At 42.8% G+C, this 25,367-nt stretch overlaps 1 protein-coding gene across 1 annotated transcript in view; it reads right to left on the reverse strand.

The window, feature by feature from the left end:
- LOC124715741 (odorant receptor Or2-like) overlaps positions 1–25,367 on the reverse strand; it is a 52,235-nt gene that overhangs the window by 10,909 nt on the left and 15,959 nt on the right. The window contains exon 3 of the mRNA XM_047243118.1: positions 12,056–12,169. Coding sequence (XP_047099074.1) covers positions 12,056–12,169 — 114 coding nt within the window. The remainder of the gene's footprint in view (positions 1–12,055; positions 12,170–25,367) is intronic.

Below are 25,367 nucleotides of genomic sequence, written 5' to 3' on the forward strand. Positions count from 1 at the left end.
GATGAATGAAAAGTTTATTTTGAGCTAGCTACTATCACACATCATTACCCTTATGAAGGAATAATGAAGAAGAGCTGTGCTTTTCGATTTACTTACAAACTCAGGAAGCGACTGTACAGTGTATGGTGGAGGGTAGAAAAATATTAACAACTTACTATCCCATTCTCTTCGTGTATCGATCGAGGTGAAAAATGGCTGACTGTTTGTCACAATACGTGCTCTACGCACTCTTATTCCAATGTTACCTGCGAAATCTATTTACACACTGGAGACAACAGAATTTTTTCAGTTTTCCTTTAATATCGTTACTCAAAAAGATTTCTTGAGAACAAGGTTATGTTTCGGCCAAAAACTCCTATTCAAGTTCCTCGTGAATCTCTGATACACTTTTTTATGGACTATGGTGATGTGATCCGGTCCTAGTAGTGCGTCTTCGAATTCGTTCAGCATCTGCTGTCCTGTCTTCTTGATAATGGCCCCAAACACTGGAACACTAAAACTGGTTTGCCTGGTGCGTTATATGATTCATTTACAGAGTACAGAAACTTCCTAAAATGTTGATAAGGAATCGAAATGTTTAGTTCGCCTTCCCCCGCGATGATTTTCCCCTGTTCGTCCCATATATTATCTCTTCTTACAAGAATTCGGATTTTTATGCAGTTACATATCCTTTTCCTTCTTTCCAACGCACTGTATTGCCAGTGTTGATTAATTTCATTTTACCGTTTCATATTTCACTATTATTGCGCATGTTAACTTGATGCTACATAAAACTGCATAATATTGCTTCTCTTTTCACCATCAGTAGGCCGCTCCCTATCTACCTATCAGAAAAGTTAAGGACGGGAAGTACATTCTCACTAAAAATAATATTCTAGTGCAACAAAATGAATTTAATTGCACTTTGAACTGGATTATGAAAGAATGATTCTGCTTAATTTTCTAAGATTCGAAATTTCTGTTCTGAAAAGGAAAGCAAATGCAAGACAATATAATTGCAGCATTGTAGAAGCCAGTGTATACATGCTTCCTTTACCAGTTAAACAAAAACCAGAGTTAGGCAAAATTTATTTCAATGACGAACAGGAATACAGATAAAAATTGTTATTCATTATTCGTGAATACCAAATAAAACTATTTACTCGAAATATTATTCGTTTACAAGAATAGAAATATTTATTCGTCATCTGTGAATGAAAAACGTCAAGAATAATAGATAAATTTGAAATCCAATAACATTCGTTGCTGCAGTCCCCTGTCATTTATTAAATAAATGTACATTTTGTTGCTTTTAAATTATATTTCGTAACAATTCGTTTTTCAATCATCTCGTGATGAAGTTTATTTCACTTTCGAATATTTGCCACTGTGACATACTAAAGAAAAAAATACGTTCTACATCTTCAAAGAGGATATCTGTGTGGTACACATCCTGAAATTGTCTGTTTCAGGACAGTGACATAAGACATTCAAATTACAACCTGTTTTTGGCAAAAATTGAAAAATCATCAACTTCGCTGTAGTCTTGGCAGATAAATTCGTTGTGATTCCACATTAGCTTCAACTCCCAAATCAAGTTCGAAATAAATTTTCTTTTAAGGTTTTCTTTAACATTTCTTTGGCTATAATTGTCTTTAGTTTGTTGTAAGCCTGGTTGTTCATAGACAGAAATACAGGCGAACTCTTTGTTTTTTATGTAAGCCTGCAGGCACTTTCAAAATGAAAATTAAGTAAAGTAAAATGTACCTTTCTAAAGTACTCTGCGTGTACCTTTAAATGCATGTGAAGGTAGATCAATTTAGAAACTCATATCAGTGTGTAGGATATAGTTACGTGTTCCTCAGGTGTTCCAATTCTGTGGCAATTTGTTCAATGATGTATCTGTCTGTGTGGGTTTTCGACCAGTTTTTCAAATTATTTGCGTACTGTTGTGTGGATACGATCGTGAATTACTCTTTGTTTCTGGTCTCAACAATGGACCTGGTTGGTGCATGCCTTCCCTAATATCCTCTCGCTCTATACTACAGTCCAAGACAAAAAAAAATCGCATGACGAAGCAATTATCCGAATGGGACGGAAATCAGTAGATGTGATGTACGTCTGCAGATAACCAAATGGTTACAGTTTCAGACAAACTAGACGATTTATTAAAGAGCAAGACTGTCACAAACTAAGAAATTCAATAACGCGTTAGTCCACTTCTGGCCCTCATGTAAGCAGTTATTCGGCTTGGTATTGAATGACGATATCGTGTCAAATTCTGTCCAAATGACGCTCTAGATCGTTAAAATCCCCAGATGGCGAGGTGGTTGGAGGGCTCTGCCCATAATGCTCCTTTTCTTTTCATAGCTGGACCCCCTCCGTTGTGATCCGCGGCACGCTTGCAGTACATCATTAAGCCGACGATATTCTACACCCCGTTTTGTTGCCCTTCATGGCCAACCATCCTGGGCTTACATTTCAGAACGATAACACTCACTCGCACAAAGGTGACAGTTTCTACTGGTTGTTTTCGTGTTTGCCAAACTCTACCTTAGCAAGGTCGCCGGATCTCCCCCCCGTTGAGGACGTTTGGAGCATTGTGAGCACAACCCTCAAACCATCTCACCATCTCGGGATTTTAACGATCTAACGTCACAGTTAAACAGAATTTAGCGCGGTGTCCTGCAAGAAAACTTCCGACAACTCTGTCAGTCAAGGCCAAGGCGAAGAACAGCTTGGATAAAGGCCAGAAGTGGACCAACGATGCCGGCCGGTGCGGCCGAGCGGTTCTAGGCGCTTCAGTCTGGAACCGCTCGACCGCTATGGTCGCAGGTTCGAATCCTACCTCGGGCATGGATGTGTATGATGTCCTTAGGTTAGTTAGGTTTAAGTAGTTCTAAGTTCTAGGGGACTGATGACCTCAGGTGTTAAGTCCCATGGTACTCAGAGCCATTTGAACCATTTGGACCAACGCGTTATTGACTTCCTCAGTTTGTGAAGCTCTTTCTCTTTAATAAATAATCCTATTTTTCTGAAATTTTAATCATTTGTTTCTGTGTAGATGGTACATCACATCTACGATTTACGTCCCATTCGAATAATTCTTTCATGGTACGATTCTTTTTTTCTTCTTCGAACGTATTTTGCTCCTCGTCCTGACATGCAGACTGGACAGGGTGCGAGCTCACTAACTTTGTTGCTAAGATACTGTGCTGGCAGGTTCAGAAAAGTCCGTGATGGTCGCAGATTAATACTTAAGTCACCAAATACGTAACAAAAACCACGTTTATTTTTTTAGTTTCGACAAAAACTTCATCAAGACAGTTACTAACCTCTTTACCAACCTCTTTAATGAGTATATGCTACTATTTCACGTACAGCCCTTAACGCCACACAGTAAACGCTTCAGACCAGTTGGAGCTGCTACAGGTGAGTTCGCACAAAGACTCACCATCGCGCGCGTAAATCACAACACTTGCGCATGCTGGCGCGTGCCAGAACAGACACACTGTTGAACCAGAAACAAAGTTCAAGTCATTCCCACATTCGCACAAAAGTATCTAATTCGGAAAACTGATCGAAAACCCGCCTCCCCCCCCCCCCCACACACACACACATACACGCACACACACAGGTTCATCATTGATTGACACAAAACTGGATCACTTGAGGAACACCAATACCTCACGAGTTGAAATTATTCTTTTATGTTAAGCACTAAAAATATTTTGATGACATTGCATATTTTATCCATTTTCATTATATAAATTGTATGTATTTTACTTGTTGACAATAAATAAAAATTTGTGCTCTAGTTATCTCTTAATATTTGATGCATGTGAAAGGCTCAAAATGTTTACCACCAAGCACGCAATCAGAAAATAACGCTAGCTTTTAGATCAATCACAGATGACGGCTCTAGCTATAATTTTTAACACTTCATAGTATCAACCTCGATAATAGAAGCAAACAGGGAACAAAGGTGAAATAATCCGAGAGCCACGTCCAGGGGAGTAGAAACGGGGGGAGAGGAGGAGGGGGATCCACTCAGTCCCTCTCCCGGCCATGATTTTCCTTTTTTAAAAGCGTGTTTAAAGTCGGTCACGTTTGAACACTTACAGTCACTGTTACAATGCAGAATTTGGCAGCAGCGAAAAGTGGAACGATTTCTGTAAGTTGACGACTCTAAAGCTTGGCTTCGGCTCCCAACCTGTTATCGGCACGTGTCGATACACTTCGCGTCGACTGTCTTATTTTCCCGACTGCTGCCAACTTCAATGATCTTACCAGGTGTAGTAGTATAGTAGCGCGACGAACCCGTGTTGTGTGTCAACTGAAAAATAAATAGCTTAACGAGTGTGTTTGAACATGAATACTTTACGTTATGCTTTCACATAAACTTGTTACTTCCGTGTGTCATTTATACAATAGCAGGTGGTTACTGCGCGCATGCTTTCCTAAAGCTGCATCATTTTATAACAGAAACACAACAGGCCCCCTCTTATGTCCCTCCTTCTTGCTTTCTACGTACCGCGCACTCCACCGCAGTCGAATCGTAACCCAGCATCGACAACTTTATCAACTTCTATCGATAGCTGTAGTGCTGAATAATTACGTCTGAGATCACTAAATCTTGAAATAAAAGAAATGTTACATTGCGATTACCAAAAGATTAAAGGTTTTTAATGCTTTACACTATAGAGTCTCTCAAAGTTTCATTTGCACTGATGTAACAATAATACACCTAACATATAACTGGACCTATTTTCGATGGCATAATAACACCCGATGACTGTGTGCTAGGTTCACTGATCAGTCACTGAGAGTACAGTTGTTAAACGACGAACAGAGCGTGTGGCAGTTTTCAGACGTTTCGTGACGCTGATAGCAAGCAGGAACTTGTTGTACTTAGCGTGACTGAGATTGTGTTGTTTGTCCAGTTGACCTGAAGTGATATTTCACGGTAAAGTTTTTACTTATATTTTGGAAGCGTCGACTGTTATTAAGTAGTTACGTTAATCTTTATATTAGCCTCACATGACAAGAAATGTAACTTTTGTATCATCCATTCAATATTAACATTAGGAGGTTAGCATTCAAATAAATCATAAATAGTTTATACCTTGTGGCCTTTTAAATGTATTAATATAAGGATAATGCTCCAAAAGAAAGACCCCTGGGTGAATACAGCTCTTTAAGAGTGGAAATTCAACTTCAGAAAGCAACAGTATTTTCGAGAGAAGCTATGGTACTAACTGAAGGTACTAGAGAAGACTTGTAAGGTCTGATGCTACTTGTAGGGCTGTTTTGGAGAGCAACTAAAATTTGTCAATAGCTGGAAACTACAGTCTTAGTTTACCAGGGCATTAAAATCCAAAAGAACAGACCAAACTACCTGATTCGTAATCCCGAAGAGTACAACAGAGGGGCGGTCTTTATATAATTCTTTGATTGCTTTATAACAAACTTTACAGATCATATGAAAGTTTTGTCTGGATTTTCCTCACTTTTTTTGAGCTGAACCAGTTAAGTACCATTAAATAGTGAAGAATGAGAAGAGTTCTAGGCCTTAATTGAATCCTACATTAAAGATATGGAATGCAGAGTTGAACTAGTTTCTGATGCATTATCTTTTCGGAGCAGGAAATCTGGAAGGTCAATATTATACACTACTGGCGATTAAAATTGCTACACCACGAAGATGACGTGCTACAGACGCGAAATTTAACCGACAGGAAGAAGATGCTGTGATATGTAAATGACTAGCTTTTCAGAGCATTTACACAAGGTTGGCCCCGGTGGCGACACCTACAACGTGCTGACATGAGGAAAGTTTCCAACCGATTTCTCTTACACAAACAGCAGTTGACCGGCTTTGCCTGGTGAAACGTTATTGTGATGCCTCATGTAAGGAGGAGAAATGCGTACCATCACGTTTCCGACTTTGATAAAGGTCGGATTGTAGCCTATCGCGATTGCGGTTTATCGTATCGCGACATTGCTGCTCGCGTTGGTCGAGATCCAATGACTGTTAGCAGAACATGGAATCGGTGGGCTCATGAGGGTAATACGGAACGCCGTGCTGGATCCCAATGGCTTCGTATCACTAGCAGTCGAGATGTCAGGCATCTTATCCGCATGGTTGTAATGGATCGTGCAGCCACGTCTCGATCCCTGAGTCAACAGATGAGGACGTTTGCAAGACAACAACCATCTGCATGAATAGTTCGACGACGTTTGCAGCAGCATGGACTATTGGCTCGGAGACCATGGCTGCTGTTACCCTTGACGCTGCATCACAGACAGGAGCGCCTGCGATTGTGTACTCAACGGCGAATCTGGGTGCACCAATGGCAAAACGTCATGTTTTCGGATGAATCCAGGTTCCGTTTACAGCATCATGATGGTCGCATCTGTGTTTGGTGACATCGCGGTGAGCGCACATTGGAAGCGTGTATTCGTCATCGCCATACTGGCGTATCAATCAGCGTGATAGTATGGGGTGCCATTGGTTACACGTCTCGGTCACCTCTTGTCCGCATTGACAGCACTTTGAACAGTGGACGTTACATTTCTGATGTGTTACGACCCGTGGCTCTACCCTTCATTCGATCTCTGCGAAACCCTACATTTCAGCAGGATAATGCACGACCGCATGTTGCAGGTCCTGTACGGACCTGCCCTGGCCAGCACATTCTCCAGATCTCTCACTAATTGAAAACGTCTGGTCAATGGTGGCCGAGCAAGTGGCTCGTCACAATGCGCCAGTCACTACTCTTGATGAATTGTGGTATCGTGTTGAAGCTGCATGGGCAGCTGTACCTGTACACGCCATCCAAGCTCTGTTTGAGTCAATGCCAAGGCGTATCAAGACCGTTATTACGGCCAGAGGTGGTTGTTCTGGGTACTGCTTTCTGAGGATCTATGCACCCAAATTGCATGAAAATAGCCGGCCAGTGTGGCCGAGCGGTTCTAGGCGCTTTAGTCCGGAACCGCGCGACCGCTACGGTCGCAGGTTCGAATCCTGCCTCAGGCAGGGATGTGTGTGATGTCCTTAGGTTTAAGTAGTTCTAAGTTCTAGGGGACTGATGACCTCAGCTGTTAAGTCCCATAGTGCTCAGAGCCATTTGAACCATTTGCATGAAAATGTAATCACATGTCAGTTCTAGTATAATATATTTGTCCAATGAATACCCGTTTATCATCTGCATTTCTTCTTGGTGTATCAATTTTAATGGCCAGTAGTGTATTAGTAAACAGAAGGAGCATCCAGGAAAAGGTCATAGAATCAGTATCGCTAATTGAAGATTGTAATGCCTAGATATTAATAGGAACAGGAAGTTGGCCGAAACCGGACAAATTCGAATATCGCAAGGAAACGTTAGTCACCTATGTGGGCACCGTAATTATTACAGAAAAGAATTCGATAATACCTGGCGGGGCTATCACGGATTCCGAATGTGAATTAATACGGATGAAAATAAGCATTAAAGATGGCCCAAAAATGGTGATTGGATTCTTTTACAGACCACCTGCGTCAGGAGCTGTAGTGGTAGGGCGCTTCATATAGTTCAGAATTTCATGAATATGCTTCCCGATCATGCCGTTGTATGCACGTTGACTTCAACTTGCCAAATATACCGGGTGATCAAAAGTCTGTATAAATTTGAAAACTTAATAAAGCACGGAATAATGTAGATAGAGAGGTAAAAAGTTGTGAATTGTGGTATGTGTTGTGGTAGGCTTCATACCACAATTCACAACTCCTCTTGCCACCCCGCAGCACACAAAATGTCAGCATTCCGGTACATGATTAATAGAGCTATCCAACTACCACTCTCAGAAGATAAATGTGATCAAGAAATTGAAATAATAAAACAAACAGCTATTGAAAATGGTTATAACAGCTCCATAGTAGACACCATAAAACACTCAATAATGGCAAAGGAATCACAACACAAAAAACAAAAAGAAAACAACATCTTCCATACAATCCCCTTTTTGGGTAACATTTCATACCAGATTGCCAATGTCTTCAAACGAAAAGGCATAAGCATATCCTTTACAACAGACAACAAGATTGGACAGAAATTACCCCAAACATTGGCACATGAAACCCACCTCATCACACAGGTGTGTACAAAATTGAATGTTTGGACTGTGACTGCTTCTACATAGGCCAGACAGGCAGATCATTTGAGATTAGGTTCAAGGAACACATGGCAGCACTAAAAAACAAAAAATTTCACACATCAGCAATAGCTACCCACCTGCATGAAACAAAACACCATGTTAACAACACAAGTATTAGCATCCTACACGTCCAACCAAAAGGCAGAAAACTAGACATCCTTGAAACACTCCAAATACACTCCTGGAAATGGAAAAAAGAACACATTGACACCGGTGTGTCAGATTCACCATACTTGCTCCGGACACTGCGAGAGGGCTGTACAAGCAATGATCACACGCACGGCACAGCGGACACACCAGGAACCGCGGTGTTGGCCGTCGAATGGCGCTAGCTGCGCAGCATTTGTGCACCGCCGCCGTCAGTGTCAGCCAGTTTGCCGTGGCATACGGAGCTCCATCGCAGTCTTTAACACTGGTAGCATGCCGCGACAGCGTGGACGTGAACCGTATGTGCAGTTGACGGACTTTGAGCGAGGGCGTATAGTGGGCATGCTGGAGGCCGGGTGGACGTACCGCCGAATTGCTCAACACGTGGGGCGTGAGGTCTCCACAGTACATCGATGTTGTCGCCAGTGGTCGGCGGAAGGTGCACGTGCCCGTTGACCTGGGACCGGACCGCAGCGACGCACAGATGCACGCCAAGACCGTAGGATCCTACGCAGTGCCGTAGGGGACCGCACCGCCACTTCCCAGCAAATTAGGGACACTGTTGCTCCTGGGGTATCGGCGAGGACCATTCGCAACCGTCTCCATGAAGCTGGGCTACGGTCCCGCACACCGTTAGGCCGTCTTCCGCTCACGCCCCAACATCGTGCAGCCAGCCTCCAGTGGTGTCGCGACAGGCGTGAATGGAGGGACGAATGGAGACGTGTCGTCTTCAGCGATGAGAGTCGCTTCTGCCTTGGTGCCAATGATGGTCGTATGCGTGTTTGGCGCCGTGCAGGTGAGCGCCACAATCAGGACTGCATACGACCGAGGCACACAGGGCCAACACCCGGCATCATGGTGTGGGGAGCGATCTCCTACACTGGCTGTACACCACTGGTGATCGTCGAGGGGACACTGAATAGTGCACGGTACATCCAAACCGTCATCGAACCCATCGTTCTACCATTCCTAGACCGGCAAGGGAACTTGCTGTTCCAACAGGACAATGCACGTCCGCATGTATCCCGTGCCACCCAACGTGCTCTAGAAGGTGTAAGTCAACTACCCTGGCCAGCAAGATCTCCGGATCTGTCCCCCATTGAGCATGTTTGGGACTGGATGAAGCGTCGTCTCACGCGGTCTGCACGTCCAGCACGAACGCTGGTCCAACTGAGGCGCCAGGTGGAAATGGCATGGCAAGCCGTTCCACAGGACTACATCCAGCATCTCTACGATCGTCTCCATGGGAGAATAGCAGCCTGCATTGCTGCGAAAGGTGGATATACACTGTACTAGTGCCGACATTGTGCATGCTCTGTTGCCTGTGTCTATGTGCCTGTGGTTCTGTCAGTGTGATCATGTGATGTATCTGACCCCAGGAATGTGTCAATAAAGTTTCCCCTTCCTGGGACAATGAATTCACGGTGTTCTTATTTCAATTTCCAGGAGTGTATAAAAACATCAAATGAAACAACCAGAGTTCATCTCAAATGACAAAAATGACAATATTTACAATAGTATCATCTCCGTTTTCAGCAACTGCCTACACTCTTAAAAATGCACGCGCGCACACACACACACACACACACACACACACACACACACCTAATATTTATCATAAATATTGACAGCTGCGAAGAGTACAAGAGATTGACCTCATTCACAGATAATTCATCACACCAACAGCTTGTACCCCTTGTCAGCTTGAAACTGTATGTACATCAGCTACTGGCACAAATTTATATCTATCTGCATATTTTATAGCACTGACCAATGTATTACCCCAACCTTTAGGTAGCTAATATATGCAACGTACAATCTTAAGACTCCTTGCCATGTAAATGTTTGCTCTCATATAATCACTCTTTCCTCTCTCTCTCTTTCACTCACCCCCCCCCCATTCCCCCCTCACCTCCCCCCTCCCACACACACACTTTTTCTCTCTCTCTACCTCTCCTTCTGCCTCCAGCCCCTCACCTCACATCTGTTAATTAATCCCAATCAAAGAGTGTAATTTATGTATGATTTTACTGTTGTAGCCAATATGATCATTGTAATTAAAGTCTGTAACATTTCACCTAATTGTTATCAACAAGTATGAAGTTTAAGCCATTTTAGCATTTCACCTGATTGTATAAACGAGTACGAATGTTTAGCTGTTTTAACTTGTCAGAATTGGATTTATATACCACCTGAAGTACACACACAATATTTGACTTCTCAAAACAAACACCATTAAATGCTTAAAACAATTATTCTGCAATAATGTTGTTACGATGTATATTCTTTGCACTTTGCGATTATGTCTTCTCTTCTGCTATACGAACCTTGCATCCAGCTGATTCCAGACGCCATATTTGTTTACAAATGTGGCAGTATACATGTGATGTATTATGACAGCAAAAGGAACCTGTGACCACTGAAGGTACTCTAGTTTACTGATTTAATGTTTACCATTAGGTATCAGTTTATTTTTTTGTCAAAAGTAATCCTAAACCATATTCTGAAATAGTGTCTTGTTTCTCCACTAGGCAGTGCCACAAGTTCCTCCAAAATCGTAATACAACACACACACAAATGTAATACTAACTAATGTAAATCCACCCGATGATGGAGGTTTAAACCTTCGAAACGCGTCGTGGAAATAAATAAAACGGTGACTGGCAACAGTGAACTTGTTGTTTCATTTAATGTCAGTAACAGTCACGGTAAAGCCTAACCTAAACATGTTCGCATTTGAGTTCTCTAAGTTCACTGACGTCAAAGAAAACTTGAGGTGTGAAGAATTCATTGTGTTCTTGAAAGAATCACAACGATAGTTTTCTAAACATCTTGACGACACTGTCTGTCTTACATCTGTTTCGAGGCTATTCGCCATATCAGTTAAAAGTGCTCCCGCGCAAGTGCATTGCAACTGATAATTCTGCAGTGTAATTCCTGTTTCAAAGAAAAATTCTTTTGTGTTAAAACTATCCAGAACATCTACATTATTTGCTACAGGTTTAAGTTCCACGATTAGATAAAGAGGTTGCAAAAGTACTGCAGTATTTCTATCAACATTCCTTTTTCCATTACGAAACTAAAATCACGATTACGTGTTGACATGAGTGCGAAAAGTTGTGAAATTGTCTGCGTCTGTCCATATGTGGACAATTTCTACGAGATAAAAATTGTCTTCAGCGAGTCAAAAATAATTAAATAATACTGAAAATTTGTTCCATTCTGATGAGTGTTACTGGGAAATATGGTTTACTGCGACTTCTTTGCCATCTAAAGGCGGCTCGTTTGCAGTTTCCCCCTCCTCCCGCTCAGACAACTTAGAGTGGTGGGGAAGAGTCTAAATCCAGGCTGAGCACTAAAGCACACGAGCCGAATTCTTGCCGGCCCCTGTCGTACTTCAACAGTACTGATAACCACTTCCCTCCAGAAGAAAAAATTATCTACGTCCCTGACTACTAACAGCAACGTTATCGTTCCAGGCATGCGTATAGCTTGACTGATCTATAGTTGATCAAGATCTTTTGATTGTTTAGAATGTGTCCCTCTTTTACGTAAGAAATATTACAGAACGGCTTCGGATTGCAGCTTACTGGAATATGCAGAAGAAGGACCACATGAACCGTACGAAAAGGACATTGTAGGGGAAATATTGGAGCGATTACTTGTACATGCTGTATATTGTTAGTGTTGTGCAAGTTCTGGAGTAAATCTGTCGAAACACTTTACCACTGACCTGTTCAATGACGTTGTTGCCAAGTATACAGAAAAAACCCAACTGGGAAACAAAGACCGCTATGACGAACATAATCTTGAGAATCATCGGTTTGTAGCCGCCAATCTGCAAAAGCTGAAACAAGCATTCTTCAATCAGTTTTCCATCTGTTTACGAGTCTACTTTTTATTCTTATGCTTTTTTGGCTAGTTTTACACATATTGTAAATTATATCCAGAAAAGATTACGTTGTTTAATAACATATAGGGATAATCATCCAAAACATGCACCGAAAATATTGTGGAAATGGAAAATGCTATTGCTGTGCTGTTTTCAAAGAATGGATTGGTAGTCAGGGGCTCGTATTGTTAGCCAAGCAACAGATTGTAATAAGACTTAGAAAGTGTATTTTTGTGCAAACATACACTTTTTTGAATGGGACAATGCCCACTGACAAAAGTAGGTGAAGCAGAATGTCAGTGGTGTTTGTTGCAGGACTGATGTGTGAATCATTTACGAGATATGGTTTTGAAATTTCCCTCACGGACAATTGTGCAATACCTGTGGTAGCACACAATAAAGAACAACACAAGTGCATACACCAGTTATGTGGATTCTGACCAGTAATGAGACAATTCACAATCACAAGTTATATTCGAAACGACCATTGACAGCGGTATGGAACGACTGGTGCACACGAGCTAGCATTTCAGCGGAGATTCCGAGCAGGCTACAGCAATACGCTGTAGCATATCATGAAATGTAGTTGGTGTGTCCTTGTAGACAGCGTATTTCAGCTTTTCCCATAGAAAAAGTCTACACGCGTAAAATCTAGGGACCGGGCCGGCCAAGGTACAGGTCCATTGCGTCCAACGAATTGGAAACAATTCGTGGAGGCATGCTGCAGTACTTTGTGCACCATGGGCTAGACAGCCGTCACGTTGGTACCACAGGTTCCTCTTAGTCTGCAGAGGAACGTCTCCTAGCATCCGTGGAAGATGGTCTGATTGGAGGCTGCAATACTTGTGTGCGTTCAGTAATCCGTCTACGTGAAACGGGAATAAGAGCGGGTGGTTCACTATCCCACACGACACGTTTACACTCCACGGACGCTGAAGTTCCACCTGTCGAAGCCAACGGAGGTTGTCAACAGACCAGTGGTGCAATTTCGGTGGTTTAGCTGGCCATTAATGCTTCGTCACTAAACAAAATACGGAGAGTGTCCTGTCCTGCAGTGTCCTGTCTTAATGCCTATGTACAGAAGTTGACACGATTCTCATAATCGTTTTCATTGCGCTCTTGATCTAGAGAAACGTGATACGGATTGATCCTATGTCGGTAGAGAATGCGTAGGACACTGGCCTGATTCATGTCACTTCCTCGTGCGACTGAGCGGGAGTTAGAGTGTGGATCAACAGCAGCGACAGCAGCAAGAACATTAATTTTTCCCTCTTATGTCGTCTCTTATTTCCTTCTGTTACGTTGTCCAGGTCTTATACTACTAATGTCTCGTAACTGATTGAAGTGACTGATAAATAATTACTGACCTGGTTGATGTCTACTGGGATATCTTAGAGCTTGTACCGTTCAAGAAAATCGAATTGTATTCTTCCTTCATTCTCCATACACCATGAGCATGTCGGCTCTTTCTGCCTTGATAAATCCAATCGCTCTCACGAACCACTGCTTCGACTACTGCTTGGACTGCCGCAAGGCACTCAAAGAACTCACAAGCAAATTATAAGCAAACATAAGCAGGTTGAGTGGCACAAACAAGTGTCGTCGTGGAAACTTTTCAAAATACGATATCTCGTAAACGATTCGCACTAGAATCCTGTAACAAACACCAGCGACAGACTAATTTACCCTACTTTTAGTTTGTTAATGTCAATAGGCATAGTTCCATTTAAAAAGTGTATGGCTGCACAAAAAATACACTTTCTAAGTATTTTTGCAATCTGTTTGTATGACTAAGAATACGAGTTCCTGACGACGAATTCATTCTGTGGAAACCGCACATCAATAGCACTTTCCATTTCCGTAATATTTGCGGTGCAATTTTTAGGTGTTTCACCCTGTACATTTCTCAAACTCTAATAAGCTCTCTATATTCTTTCTTTTTACTGTATATCATCTTCACACATCCACATGGATCAATACAGGTGACTGAAAAGTGGAGTTATATCAATCCGAAATCAGTACCATTACACTCCCCTAAGCAGGGGAGAGGAAGGGTGATGGAGATCATGCGGTTCCCCGCCGAAAACATAAAAATGAGTAGAAGCGTTTACATTCTACATGCATCAATTTCCAACTTTCATAGCCAAATATCGATGAATAAAGTATCATGAAGACTAAGAATCTCGAAAATGGCAAGGAATCCTAGAAATTGCGACCTACGTTTAGCAGGGGACATTTTTCACTTTCTGAGCGAAGGCCTGCCTACGCCGATGGTCTGGTAGCTATACTATGTAATCAAAAGTATCCGCAACCGTCCCCCCCACAAAACATACGGTTTTCACGTTAGGTGCATTGTGCTGCCACCTACTGCCAAGCATTCCATATCAGCGACCTCATTGGTCATTAGACATCGTGAGAGAGCAGAGTGGGGCGCTCCGTGGAATTCACGGACTTCGAACGTGGTCAAGTGATTGGGTGTCTCATACGTCTGTACGCGAGATTTCCACACTCCTAAATATCCCTAGGTCAACTGTTTCCGATGTGATAGTGAAGTGGAAACTGGAAGGGACACATACAGCACAAAAGCGTACAGCCCGACCTCGTCTGTTGACTGACGGAGACCGCCGACAGTTGAAGAGAGTTGTAGCGTGTAATAGGCAGACATCTAGCCAGGCTATAACACAGGAATTCCCAATTGCATTAGGATCCACTGCGAGTACTGTGACAGTTAGGCGGGAGATGAGAAAAAACGTCACACCGGTAAATGCCAAACGACACCTCGCTTGGAGTAAGGAGCGTAAACATTGGACGATTGAACAGTGCAAAAAACGTTGTGTGGAGTGACGAATCACGGTATACAATGTCGCGATCCGATGGCGGGGTGTGGGTATGGCGAATGCCCGGTGAACGTCATCTGCCAGCGTATGTAGTGCCAACAGTAAAATTTGGAGTTGGTGGTGTTACGGCGTGGTCGTGTTTTTCATGGAGGGGGCTTGCACACCTTGTTGTTTTGCATGGCACTATCACAGCACACGCCTACATTGATGTTTTAAGCACCTTCTTGCTTCCCATTCTTGAAGAGCAATTCGGGGATGGCGACTGCATCTTTCATCACGATCGAGCACCTTTTCATAATGCACGGCCTGTGGCGGAGTGGTTACACGACAATAACATCCCTGTACTGGACTGGCCTGGACAGAGTCCTCACCTGAATCCTATAGTACACCTTTGGGACGTTTTGGAACGCCGACCTCGTGCCAGGCCTCACCGACCGACAACGATACCACTCCTCAGTACAGCACTCCGTGAAGATTGGCTGCCATTCCCCAAGAAACTTCCCAACACCTAATTGAACGTATGCCTGCGAGAGTGGAAGCTGTCGTCAAGGCTGAGGGTGGGACAACACCATAATGAATTCCAGCATTACCGATGGAGGGCACCACGAACTAGTAGGTCATTTTCAGCCCGGTGTTCGGATACTTTTGATCACATAGTGTACATCGCCGGCAGAGCACATTCCAACGAGGCACTGAGGCCGGACTTTCGTGGACTTTGTCACCTGTGATGTCAGCGTTGTGTTTCCGACCGTATATATTTTGGCTGCAGTTTTTCTGACTGTTTTGCTGATAAGAGCATCCGTTCGCATTTTATCCAGGCTTAGAACTGGCCATGCACGTAGTAGATAGGCATCCTCTAAAGCTTTTGTAATTGAATTTTTTCGTATCGACGTGATTATTAGAGTAGATGCACCAAATAACTGCTTATTCTGATAATATTATAAATGCCAATTCCTGTCATCCAGTGGCTCATAAACTAGCATTTTTCCGTTTCTTTGACTAATAGATCAAATAACCGACCATTAGAAAAACCAGGAATTCTAGAAGAACTTGATCCCGACATAATCACAAAATTATACTAGAAATGTAAAACACCAAGGCAGAACACAGTACATAGCCAGATATGCCTAACTCGAGCAACATCACCGACACAGAAAGAAAGATACATTCCAGCAGTCTACTTTGATAGCCTCTCCAACAGAATTAATGTACTTTTTAAAGCCACAAATATTCAACTAGCATTTCGAACCAATAACAATCTTTCAATAAAATTGCTTTCCGCCACCACTAGGAAATCGAAATATGGTAACCCAGGCATATATAACATCAGATGTGGCAGCTGTAATACCTTTTGCATTGGTCAAACAGGAAGAAATTTTAATGTGAGATATAAAGAACACGTTAGAGACAACAAATATAATTAGTCGATCTTCTTTCTACACTTAAAAAAAATCAAAATCACACAGCTGAAACGATAGAAAATGCACGCCAGATTCTGCACAGAATACCAAAAGGTTTTGCAATGAACATTCTTGAAGAATTAGGAAGCTATATGTACACGAGAAAATACCTACAAGAAATGCTAAACGAAGATACAGGATTCAGAACAAGTACTACCACAAAAACTTTATTGAACTTTTAGAACGCGAAAATGGGTAAATCGGAAGTAACACATGCAACAACCAAAGACAATCGTAATAAATTTTAATTAGTAAAATAATATCGCTGCTCATCTGCACAATCTTAGCAAACATATAGCTTCGTAAGAGTGGAACTGTCAAACTACCTCCACACCGTAATTAACACTTTATTTTCAACATATTTACATCATTTACCATCTTATTAAAAAAGTGACAGTTATAAGACAGTGCACTAACGACGTAATATGGAGGTCACACCAATCTAGACGTGAGTACAATACAGCTACTTTAATATAAATGATACTCACATTCACATATGTTCACGAAAATTGTAATTGGAATTACTTGAAAATGGCGATAAAGCCGAAACAGTTTGTCGTAAATAAAGATCACTTATTATAAGCAGCTATTTGGTGCATCTACTGTAATAATCATGTCGTTATCAGACATATATTATGATGCAAGCTCTAAAGAAAAAAATTATTATCTTTGTTTCTTTTTAGCTATTTTCTTTCTACAACATTAGTCAGAAAATTATTAAGATTTTTGTATTGTTTTATGAATCATAATTTCTCACTCAATTTTTCGGAAGAAAGCCAAATTTTTTAAACATCTTCTTAAATCCTCTGAGTCTTGCTACATTTTTAAAATGACTTTTAACTTTTAGTCAACAATTTTTTTGTTACAAGTCAGTACAATGGAACCGTTTTTATTTCAAATATAGTTCCCCCTTCAACTTATTTATGAGAAAGTTTACACTGGGATATTTTTCATTTATCGAGGAGCTTAAAATTCCTATGGCAAACCTGGATGTGCTTCTGTGCTGCTGGTTAAAATCGTTCCATATTTCAGGTGGTATACTAGGATTTTCCATCAACTTATTGGTCAGTTAGTACTTTATCGCGACCTTTTCTCACTGGGAAATTCCTCCATTATTACCATCCACACTTCATCGACACTGTTTGGTGGAAGACGTGACACTGCAACACATAAGCGCCAAAACGATAGGACTTCTGTATATTCTTGTATCCTCCGTAAATCCCAGTTTTTGTATTTTGTTCCAAAGACCATGGTTTAAGTGAAAATTGTAAGCAAAGAGGATGTTTGTGGGAGCACTGTTTTCATTCCTTTTCATTGTAGCCACTTCAGAGTCTAACACTATAGGTTTCAGTGACAATCCAGTCATGTTACTTTCCAATCTGGAGAAAGGTCTCTCATACCTATTTGGGATTTTATCTAGGGGGGGGGGGGGGGGGGGGGTCAAATGAAATAAAATGTGAAATACAGTACCTTCGCCTCCTCTTCTATGTTTCCGGTGTCGACGTGTATCGTGTACAGTTGTTCGAAGTGTTAACTGTGTCATCCATAAGGACAGATCCATTGAATGCTGGACACTTGCCACGCCGGACATTTGCCACGCCGGACATTTGCCACGATTTTACCTGCTCCCAGGGGTTGGGTCCCTTGTCTCCCCCTCCTCCTCATCGCTGTCTCGCAGTAAAGGTACTTACTGAGCCTTGCCGCTGGTTTACTTAACATAGGACCAGAATCTCTTTGGATTTTCTGCCACATTTCTAGAGATACTTTCGTTGTGGGAACTATTAAATGCATCTCGCATTGAAATCCGCACCAAATTTCGAGCCAGTAAAACTTCGCCAATCTTGGAGATTTTGAGTCCGTCTAAATTATAGTGCCTTTTTCGGTGCTCCTGCAGCAGCTTTCTGTCGTGTTTTGTGTACCATGGGGGACCAATTCCGTCTCTTATTAATTTATTTGGTATGAATCTCTCGAGTACTGTTGATACTATTTCTTTGAACTTAAGCCACATATGGTCTTCACTTACATAGTTTGGAAGGATTGGACACTGTCTCTTAGAAAGACGTCAACCGAATTTTTAGCTGCTTTTATAAACAGATATATTTCGCGTTTAGTTTTGCTGAATTTCTTTGTAACGGAATTGAGCCTCGCTACGACTGTGTGTTCACTAATCCCTGTATCCGTCGTGATGTCCACGATTATTTGCGGCTAAGAGGTCAAGTGTGTTTTCGTAACCATTTAAAATTTGAATGACCTCATAAAATAATTATTCAAAATTATTTTTTAAAAAAGCATTTAGAACAATTACGGAAGTTGTTTTCTTCTACAATAGGGTCTGAAAAAGTATTTTTGTCAACATACGGAAGGTAGATTGAAGTCACTGCCAACTATAATTGTGTGAGTAGCGTACCTATTTCTGATGAGACTCAAGTTTTCTTTGAACTGTTGAGCAACTGTTTCATCTGAGACCGAGGGTCGGTAAAAGGAGCCAGTTATTAATTTATTTTGGTTGTCGAATATAACCTCTGCCCATACTAACTCACAGGAACTATCTGCTTCAAAGTCGCTTGTGAGCTGAAACACACATTACATTTTTTTTCTTAAGTTGTGCTTCTTGTTTCTGTTGTAGTGCAGATCATTACAATTACGGCATTTCCCTCCAAAACCTAGGATGTTTTCTCTGTGACTCTGTAAATATTCGTTATTTCTAACATTTTAAAATTGTACGTCGATTTTAGATGACATGTCAATATTTGATGTTCTTATCTCTATTTAGTGAACGTATTTTCAGTCATGTTTTGAACATTGTCCCGCTACACTTTATTAACTAATGTTTCGCCGCAAAGGATATCGGATTTTAGAGAGTAAATTAATATGGAGTATGTCGTTCTTCTTTTCAAACATTCACATTCACATTTCTTCTTTCCTTATTGTCTTTTGGGCATGCAGCTGTAGTACTTAAATCAGGCACAAATGCAGTCATCGAATAGAAAAGATTAGCGTACATTCGCATTCTTTATACGTCGTTCCTTTCTTGTTGCTCCCATGGCGATGAACTGTTTCTTTCGCAATCAGTAAGCGTGAAAGGAAGCTACCGTACAGACAGAGGGATCTATGTTTATACTTGGCAGAACTAATTACATACCGACATAATCGTCGGAATTGCTTTCGTTTCCCAAAAGCTATAAATCTTTCGATTTCGGAAAAGAAGCTCTGTATTTCGCCAAGATGTCGAAGAAGAAGGTCCCTTACGTACCGGTTGTACCGAGTAAGATGTGGAGACGACGGTTTGAAAGCGGACAGAGAAGTATGAGGAAGGGCGTCCCTTACCTGAGGGATCGCTACCTGGCGAAGGGGCGAGTGTGGCAAATGTCCGGCGTGGCAAATGTGCGCACACCGATCCATTTACACCAAGGCCAGCCACGGCATGCGTGCGGGCCACGGGCGGGGCAAAGTCCGGCCTGCCACTCGGCTTTGTTCTGTCCTTCTCGGAAGTACCCGGAACACCGCGAAACTTCGTTTAGCACTGCGGTGCGGCATTTTGCGGTCGGCACAACTCTCTTTGAGTTCGGCAGAATCGTTCTGTCAGCGCTGTTTACCCTTCGCTTTTTGTTCGTGGTATGAAGGGGACAGCTGCGCGGGGTAGCCGTGCGGTCTAAGGGCGTCTTACCACGGTTCGAGCGGCTCCCCCCCGTCGGAGGATCAAGTTCTCCCTTGGGCATGGGTGTGTGTGTTGTCCTTAGCGTAAGTTAGTTTAAGTTAGATTATGTAGTGTGTAAGCCTAAGGACCGATGATCTCAGTAGTTTGGTCCCATAGCAACTTAACATAAATTTCCAATTTCTATGAAGGACATTCACAGATTGAGGCTTAGCGCCGTATAACGATCCTGCTTTGGAGGCGGTTAAGTGGGAGATGTGTCTCAGAGCTGGATAGTGACAGATGGTGACACGAGACTGGACGTACACGTAGTTTAGCCGATAGAGGACAATATTGGATAGGTGGACTGTGATTTTAGTTTCGATTGTGCCCACTAGAGTGCACTAAAGTAAAACACTCCTGGAAATGGAAAAAAGAACACATTGACACCGGTGTGTCAGACCCACCATACTTGCTCCGGACACTGCGAGAGGGCTGTACAAGCAATGATCACACGCACGGCACAGCGGACACACCAGGAACCGCGGTGTTGGCCGTCGAATGGCGCTAGCTGCGCAGCATTTGTGCACCGCCGCCGTCAGTGTCAGCCAGTTTGCCGTGGCATACGGAGCTCCATCGCAGTCTTTAACACTGGTAGCATGCAGCGACAGCGTGGACGTGAACCGTATGAGCAGTTGACGGACTTTGAGCGACGGCGTACAGTGGGCATGCGGGAGGCCGGGTGGACGTACCGCCGAATTGCTCAACACGTGGGGCGTGAGGTCTCCACAGTACATCGATGTTGTCGCCAGTGGTCGGCGGAAGGTGCACGTGCCCGTCGACGTGGGACCGGACCGCAGCGACGCACGGATGCACGCCAAGACCGTAGGATCCTACGCAGTGCCGTAGGGGACCGCACCGCCACTTCCCAGCAAATTAGGGACACTGTTGCTCCTGGGGTATCGGCGAGGACCATTCGCAACCGTCTCCATGAAGCTGGGCTACGGTCCCGCACACCGTTAGGCCGTCTTCCGCTCACGCCCCAACATCGTGCAGCCCGCCTCCAGTGGTGTCGCGACAGGCGTGAATGGAGGGACGAATGGAGACGTGTCGTCTTCAGCGATGAGAGTCGCTTCTGCCTTGGTGCCAATGATGGTCGCATGCGTGTTTGGCGCCGTGCAGGTGAGCGCCACAATCAGGACTGCATACGACCGAGGCACACAGGGCCAACACCCGGCATCATGGTGTGGGGAGCGATCTCCTACACTGGCCGTACACCACTGGTGATCGTCGAGGGGACACTGAATAGTGCACGGTACATCCAAACCGTCATCGAACCCATCGTTCTACCATTCCTAGACCGGCAAGGGAACTTGTTGTTCCAACAGGACAATGCACGTCCGCATGTATCTCGTGCCACCCAACGTGCTCTAGAAGGTGTAAGTCAACTATCCTGGCCAGCAAGATCTCCGGATCTGTCCCCCATTGAGCATGTTTGGGACTGGATGAAGCGTCGTCTCACGCGGTCTGCACGTCCAGCACGAACCCTGGTCCAACTGAGGCGCCAGGTGGAAATGGCATAGCAAGCCGTTCCACAGGACTACATCCAGCATCTCTACGATCGTCTCCATGGGAGAATAGCAGCCTGCATTGCTGCGAAAGGTGGATATACACTGTACTAGTGCCGACATTGTGCATGCTCTGTTGCCTGTGTCTATGTGCCTGTGGTTCTGTCAGTGTGATCATGTGATGTATCTGACCCCAGGAATGTGTCAATAAAGTTTCCCCTTCCTGGGACAATGAATTCACGGTGTTCTTATTTCAATTTCCAGGAGTGTAGAATGTTTTTCATAAACTGTTATAAAGGTGTTTTAGCAGTATGAATGATGCGTGAGTGTGGTTTAAGGTTAATACGAAGATAATTGTTTAACGAGTTATGTAGTGGGATTTAGTGTGGGAACATCTCGAAGAAGTATGGATGTGGACAAAGGGGATTTTTGTAGAATAGATTTCTAAAGTAAGTTTATGGTAAAGGGAAAGTTAATTCAGGTATAAATAAGAATAGTAAATAACTTTATGCATAAACAAAACTTCAGCATAGTGGATAATTGCGTCGGTAAAAAGTGCAGTCGTTAGGTTTACTATTTTGCGATTGGTTGTTGATGAAAAGCGCGGACTGACGCTGGAGAATGTTGTTTTGCTATTGGCTGTTGAGTAAACTGACCAATCGTAAAGCAATATTCTTCGCGCGCCTTTCTCTGCTGGTAGAGAAGACTTGGAGTATTCTAGAGAGGAGTCGGAGCCTAGCCATGAAACAGATCGGAGGTGTGTAGTAGGAGTTCCGATGGAAACGATAAGTTGCACGATCTAGCAGTGTTTCGTACATCAAAAGTGTGGTAAAGTGACGGCATAATTATTCCGATGGGCGTGTAGAAATTTCGGAATTTTTAAGTGAATTTTGTGCCGAGAAAAGAGATATATTCCGCGTGGCGTATTGAGCAGGTCGGTGGCTAAAAACTGTGACTGCATTTGGTACCGACAGACTTAATATTTGGCGAGCATTCTTAATCAAAAACAATCAGTATTTTTGTAGCTATTACGTTTTCGGGAAATGCAACACCATAAACTTGCTAACGTGAGTGAAAGGGATTGTGAGTGGTTGTGTTAAGGCTAGTACGGGCCTGGCAGTGATACTTGTTCACCTAAGTTTCAGAATATATTAATTGAGGACAAAATTTCCAACCTTTCATTTCGTGTGAAAACTTTCTCCCGAAACGTAGATTAGTGACTTAAATTGCAGCCCGGTTCACATCGAAGTACAGTAGGTTTCGCTCGGCTTTCCTACTGATGATCTGCTGAGACAATGTTCGCAGGTATGTGCAGGTTCGTCGTAAAGGGACGGAAGGAACCGCGCCGCCGCAAGATCCAGTAGCTTTTTGTGCAAAAAGAGGCAGTCCAGCGATCTATCGTTACAATCGTTTAAACATGAATGGAAATGATAGAAGAGAAGGATGACAATTCTCAATTGGCATTAGGGGCAGGTACCGCTTATTTGCTACGAATCAACCTTATAGAAGTATGCAGAAAGAATTAAACTTTTAGATGACGATAAAAGAGCAAAAAATTACAATGCTCGACAGACGGGATTCTTTGTTCTGTACATCAAGAAGCACTTTGTGCTAAATCTGTGGCATGGAGCACTTGAAGAAATTGTAGATACAGATAGTAACATTCCAATTTACAATTGCAACAGTTTTCAGTGGAAATGAACGAAGAGTATAGAGACTTCATATATTACTACTGCAAAGTACATTGGCTAAGTCAAGGGGCATTCCTGGAACGACTTCTCGATTTAAATGTCACTATTGCTGAATTTATGATGGAAAAAGGAGTGCAGGAACGAAAATTAAAACATCTGGAATGGATTGCGGATTGCGCGTTATAAATGGACTTGACTGCACACTGCCCACAGTAAGACACTGCAAGGTAACATCTTCCTGATCTGATGGACGTGCATTTGAAAATAAAATCTGACAAAGACAATCCAGTTCCCTAAGCTCACTGCCGGCCAGGGTGGCCGAGCGGTTCTAGGCGCTACAGTCTGGAACCGCGCGACCGCTACGGTCGCAGGTTCGAATCCTGCCTCGGGCATTGATGTGTGTGATGTTCTTAGGTTAGTTAGGTTTGAGTACTTCTCAGTTCTAGGGGACTGATGACCTCAGAAGCTAACTCCCATAGTGCTCAGAGCCATTTGAACCTAAGCTCACTGACATTAAAGAAAGTGCGAATTAGAAGACTTCATTCTAGCCTTGCAAGAATTACAACGATAGTTTTATTAAGGTTTTGAGGACACTCTCAGTCTTTGTTTGTTTGTGATCTGTGTTGTTGAGAAGTGTGAAATATAAAACCAGCTCATGTGCAGTGCGACTGCACTACTATTTCAGTGCGGCGCGTTCGAAATTTCCCCCTGTTCCCCCTCCAACTGCTGAGACAATGGGGCGCGGCAGTGGTGAAGATGTGCAACGAGGCTGACCGCTTTAGCACTCGGGCCTGAGCATGCTGACCGCCCCTGTTTTAGATGGTCATTCTACTGTATGTAATTACGCCTAGGTGCTTCGTAGTTGTTGCTGTTTCCAATGATTTTTCACCAGTAGGATAACCGAACAGGTATGGATGTCTTCACCTACTTATATGCATTACATTCACTTACATTCAAGACAACTCCTAGTCCTTCCAAGAATAAACGATCCTGTGCATGTCTCCCTGTATTTTACTACAGTCTTAATCTTCCAGTTTTACTTTTAGTTTGCGTTTTATTCTACTTTTATTGCCACTGTAAGTGCTCTTACTGTATGCAAAATTAGGCTTGTTCTTCCATACTAGGAGCAGGAGTTGCGACTGTTTTTAGTGAAAAGTGTATTGTTCTACTTTCTACAAAATCTTCTAGAAGGCACAGTCTTTTGAAAAGTTCATATTCCGTTTTTCTCTGCAAATCTGCTGGAGCTGAGGTTGAAGTTCGTCTCGACCTTGGGCTTTGGTTGGTCTGAATTCTCTCAGTGCTGCTTCAAATTAAATTTCCACAACTTAGCTTACGGTAATCTGGTTATAACTTTCATAATTATAATCACTGATCATGCGATTTGATAGCAATGTTCAGGCAGAAATATGAGTGGGCCAGCCCCCATCCAGACGGATGTAGATGATTCAAATTACAGAGTCTGGAGAAATTTCCTCCACCGTGAAATGGACGACAGGAGGTAGTTACACTTTATAAGCACCAAATTAGGCGCCATTGCTCTCAGTGAACCTACAGTCCGTTAACAACATCCTATACGAGTGAATGGATGTGTTTCGAAACGAACGACTTTGTCTGTCCATAGTTGCGTAGACTTTTCTAATTCCAGACACACAGTGACCCTACTTAAGCAATACACTATCATCCGCATCGTTTCAGGTGCGCATTTGACGAACATGTCGGAAAAGTGCAATGCTAAACCACCTCCATTCAGTCTGTAGCAAAGACGAAATGCAAGTTTTGCGCGGGATTTTTGCACAGGACTTAACTTTTTTTCTCCAAAATTAGTCGTGTGACGTAGTCTGCAAGTCAGAGGAACAAAATAACACCTCCTGCAATACAATGCTCACAACTAAGTTAAATTCCACAAACCATCTTACAATGTTTGACAGATAATACGCAGTGTACCACAAATGTCAACTCCTTC

The sequence above is a fragment of the Schistocerca piceifrons genome, chromosome 1 (genome assembly GCF_021461385.2).
Source record: "Schistocerca piceifrons isolate TAMUIC-IGC-003096 chromosome 1, iqSchPice1.1, whole genome shotgun sequence".
Lineage (NCBI taxonomy): Eukaryota > Metazoa > Arthropoda > Insecta > Orthoptera > Acrididae > Schistocerca > Schistocerca piceifrons.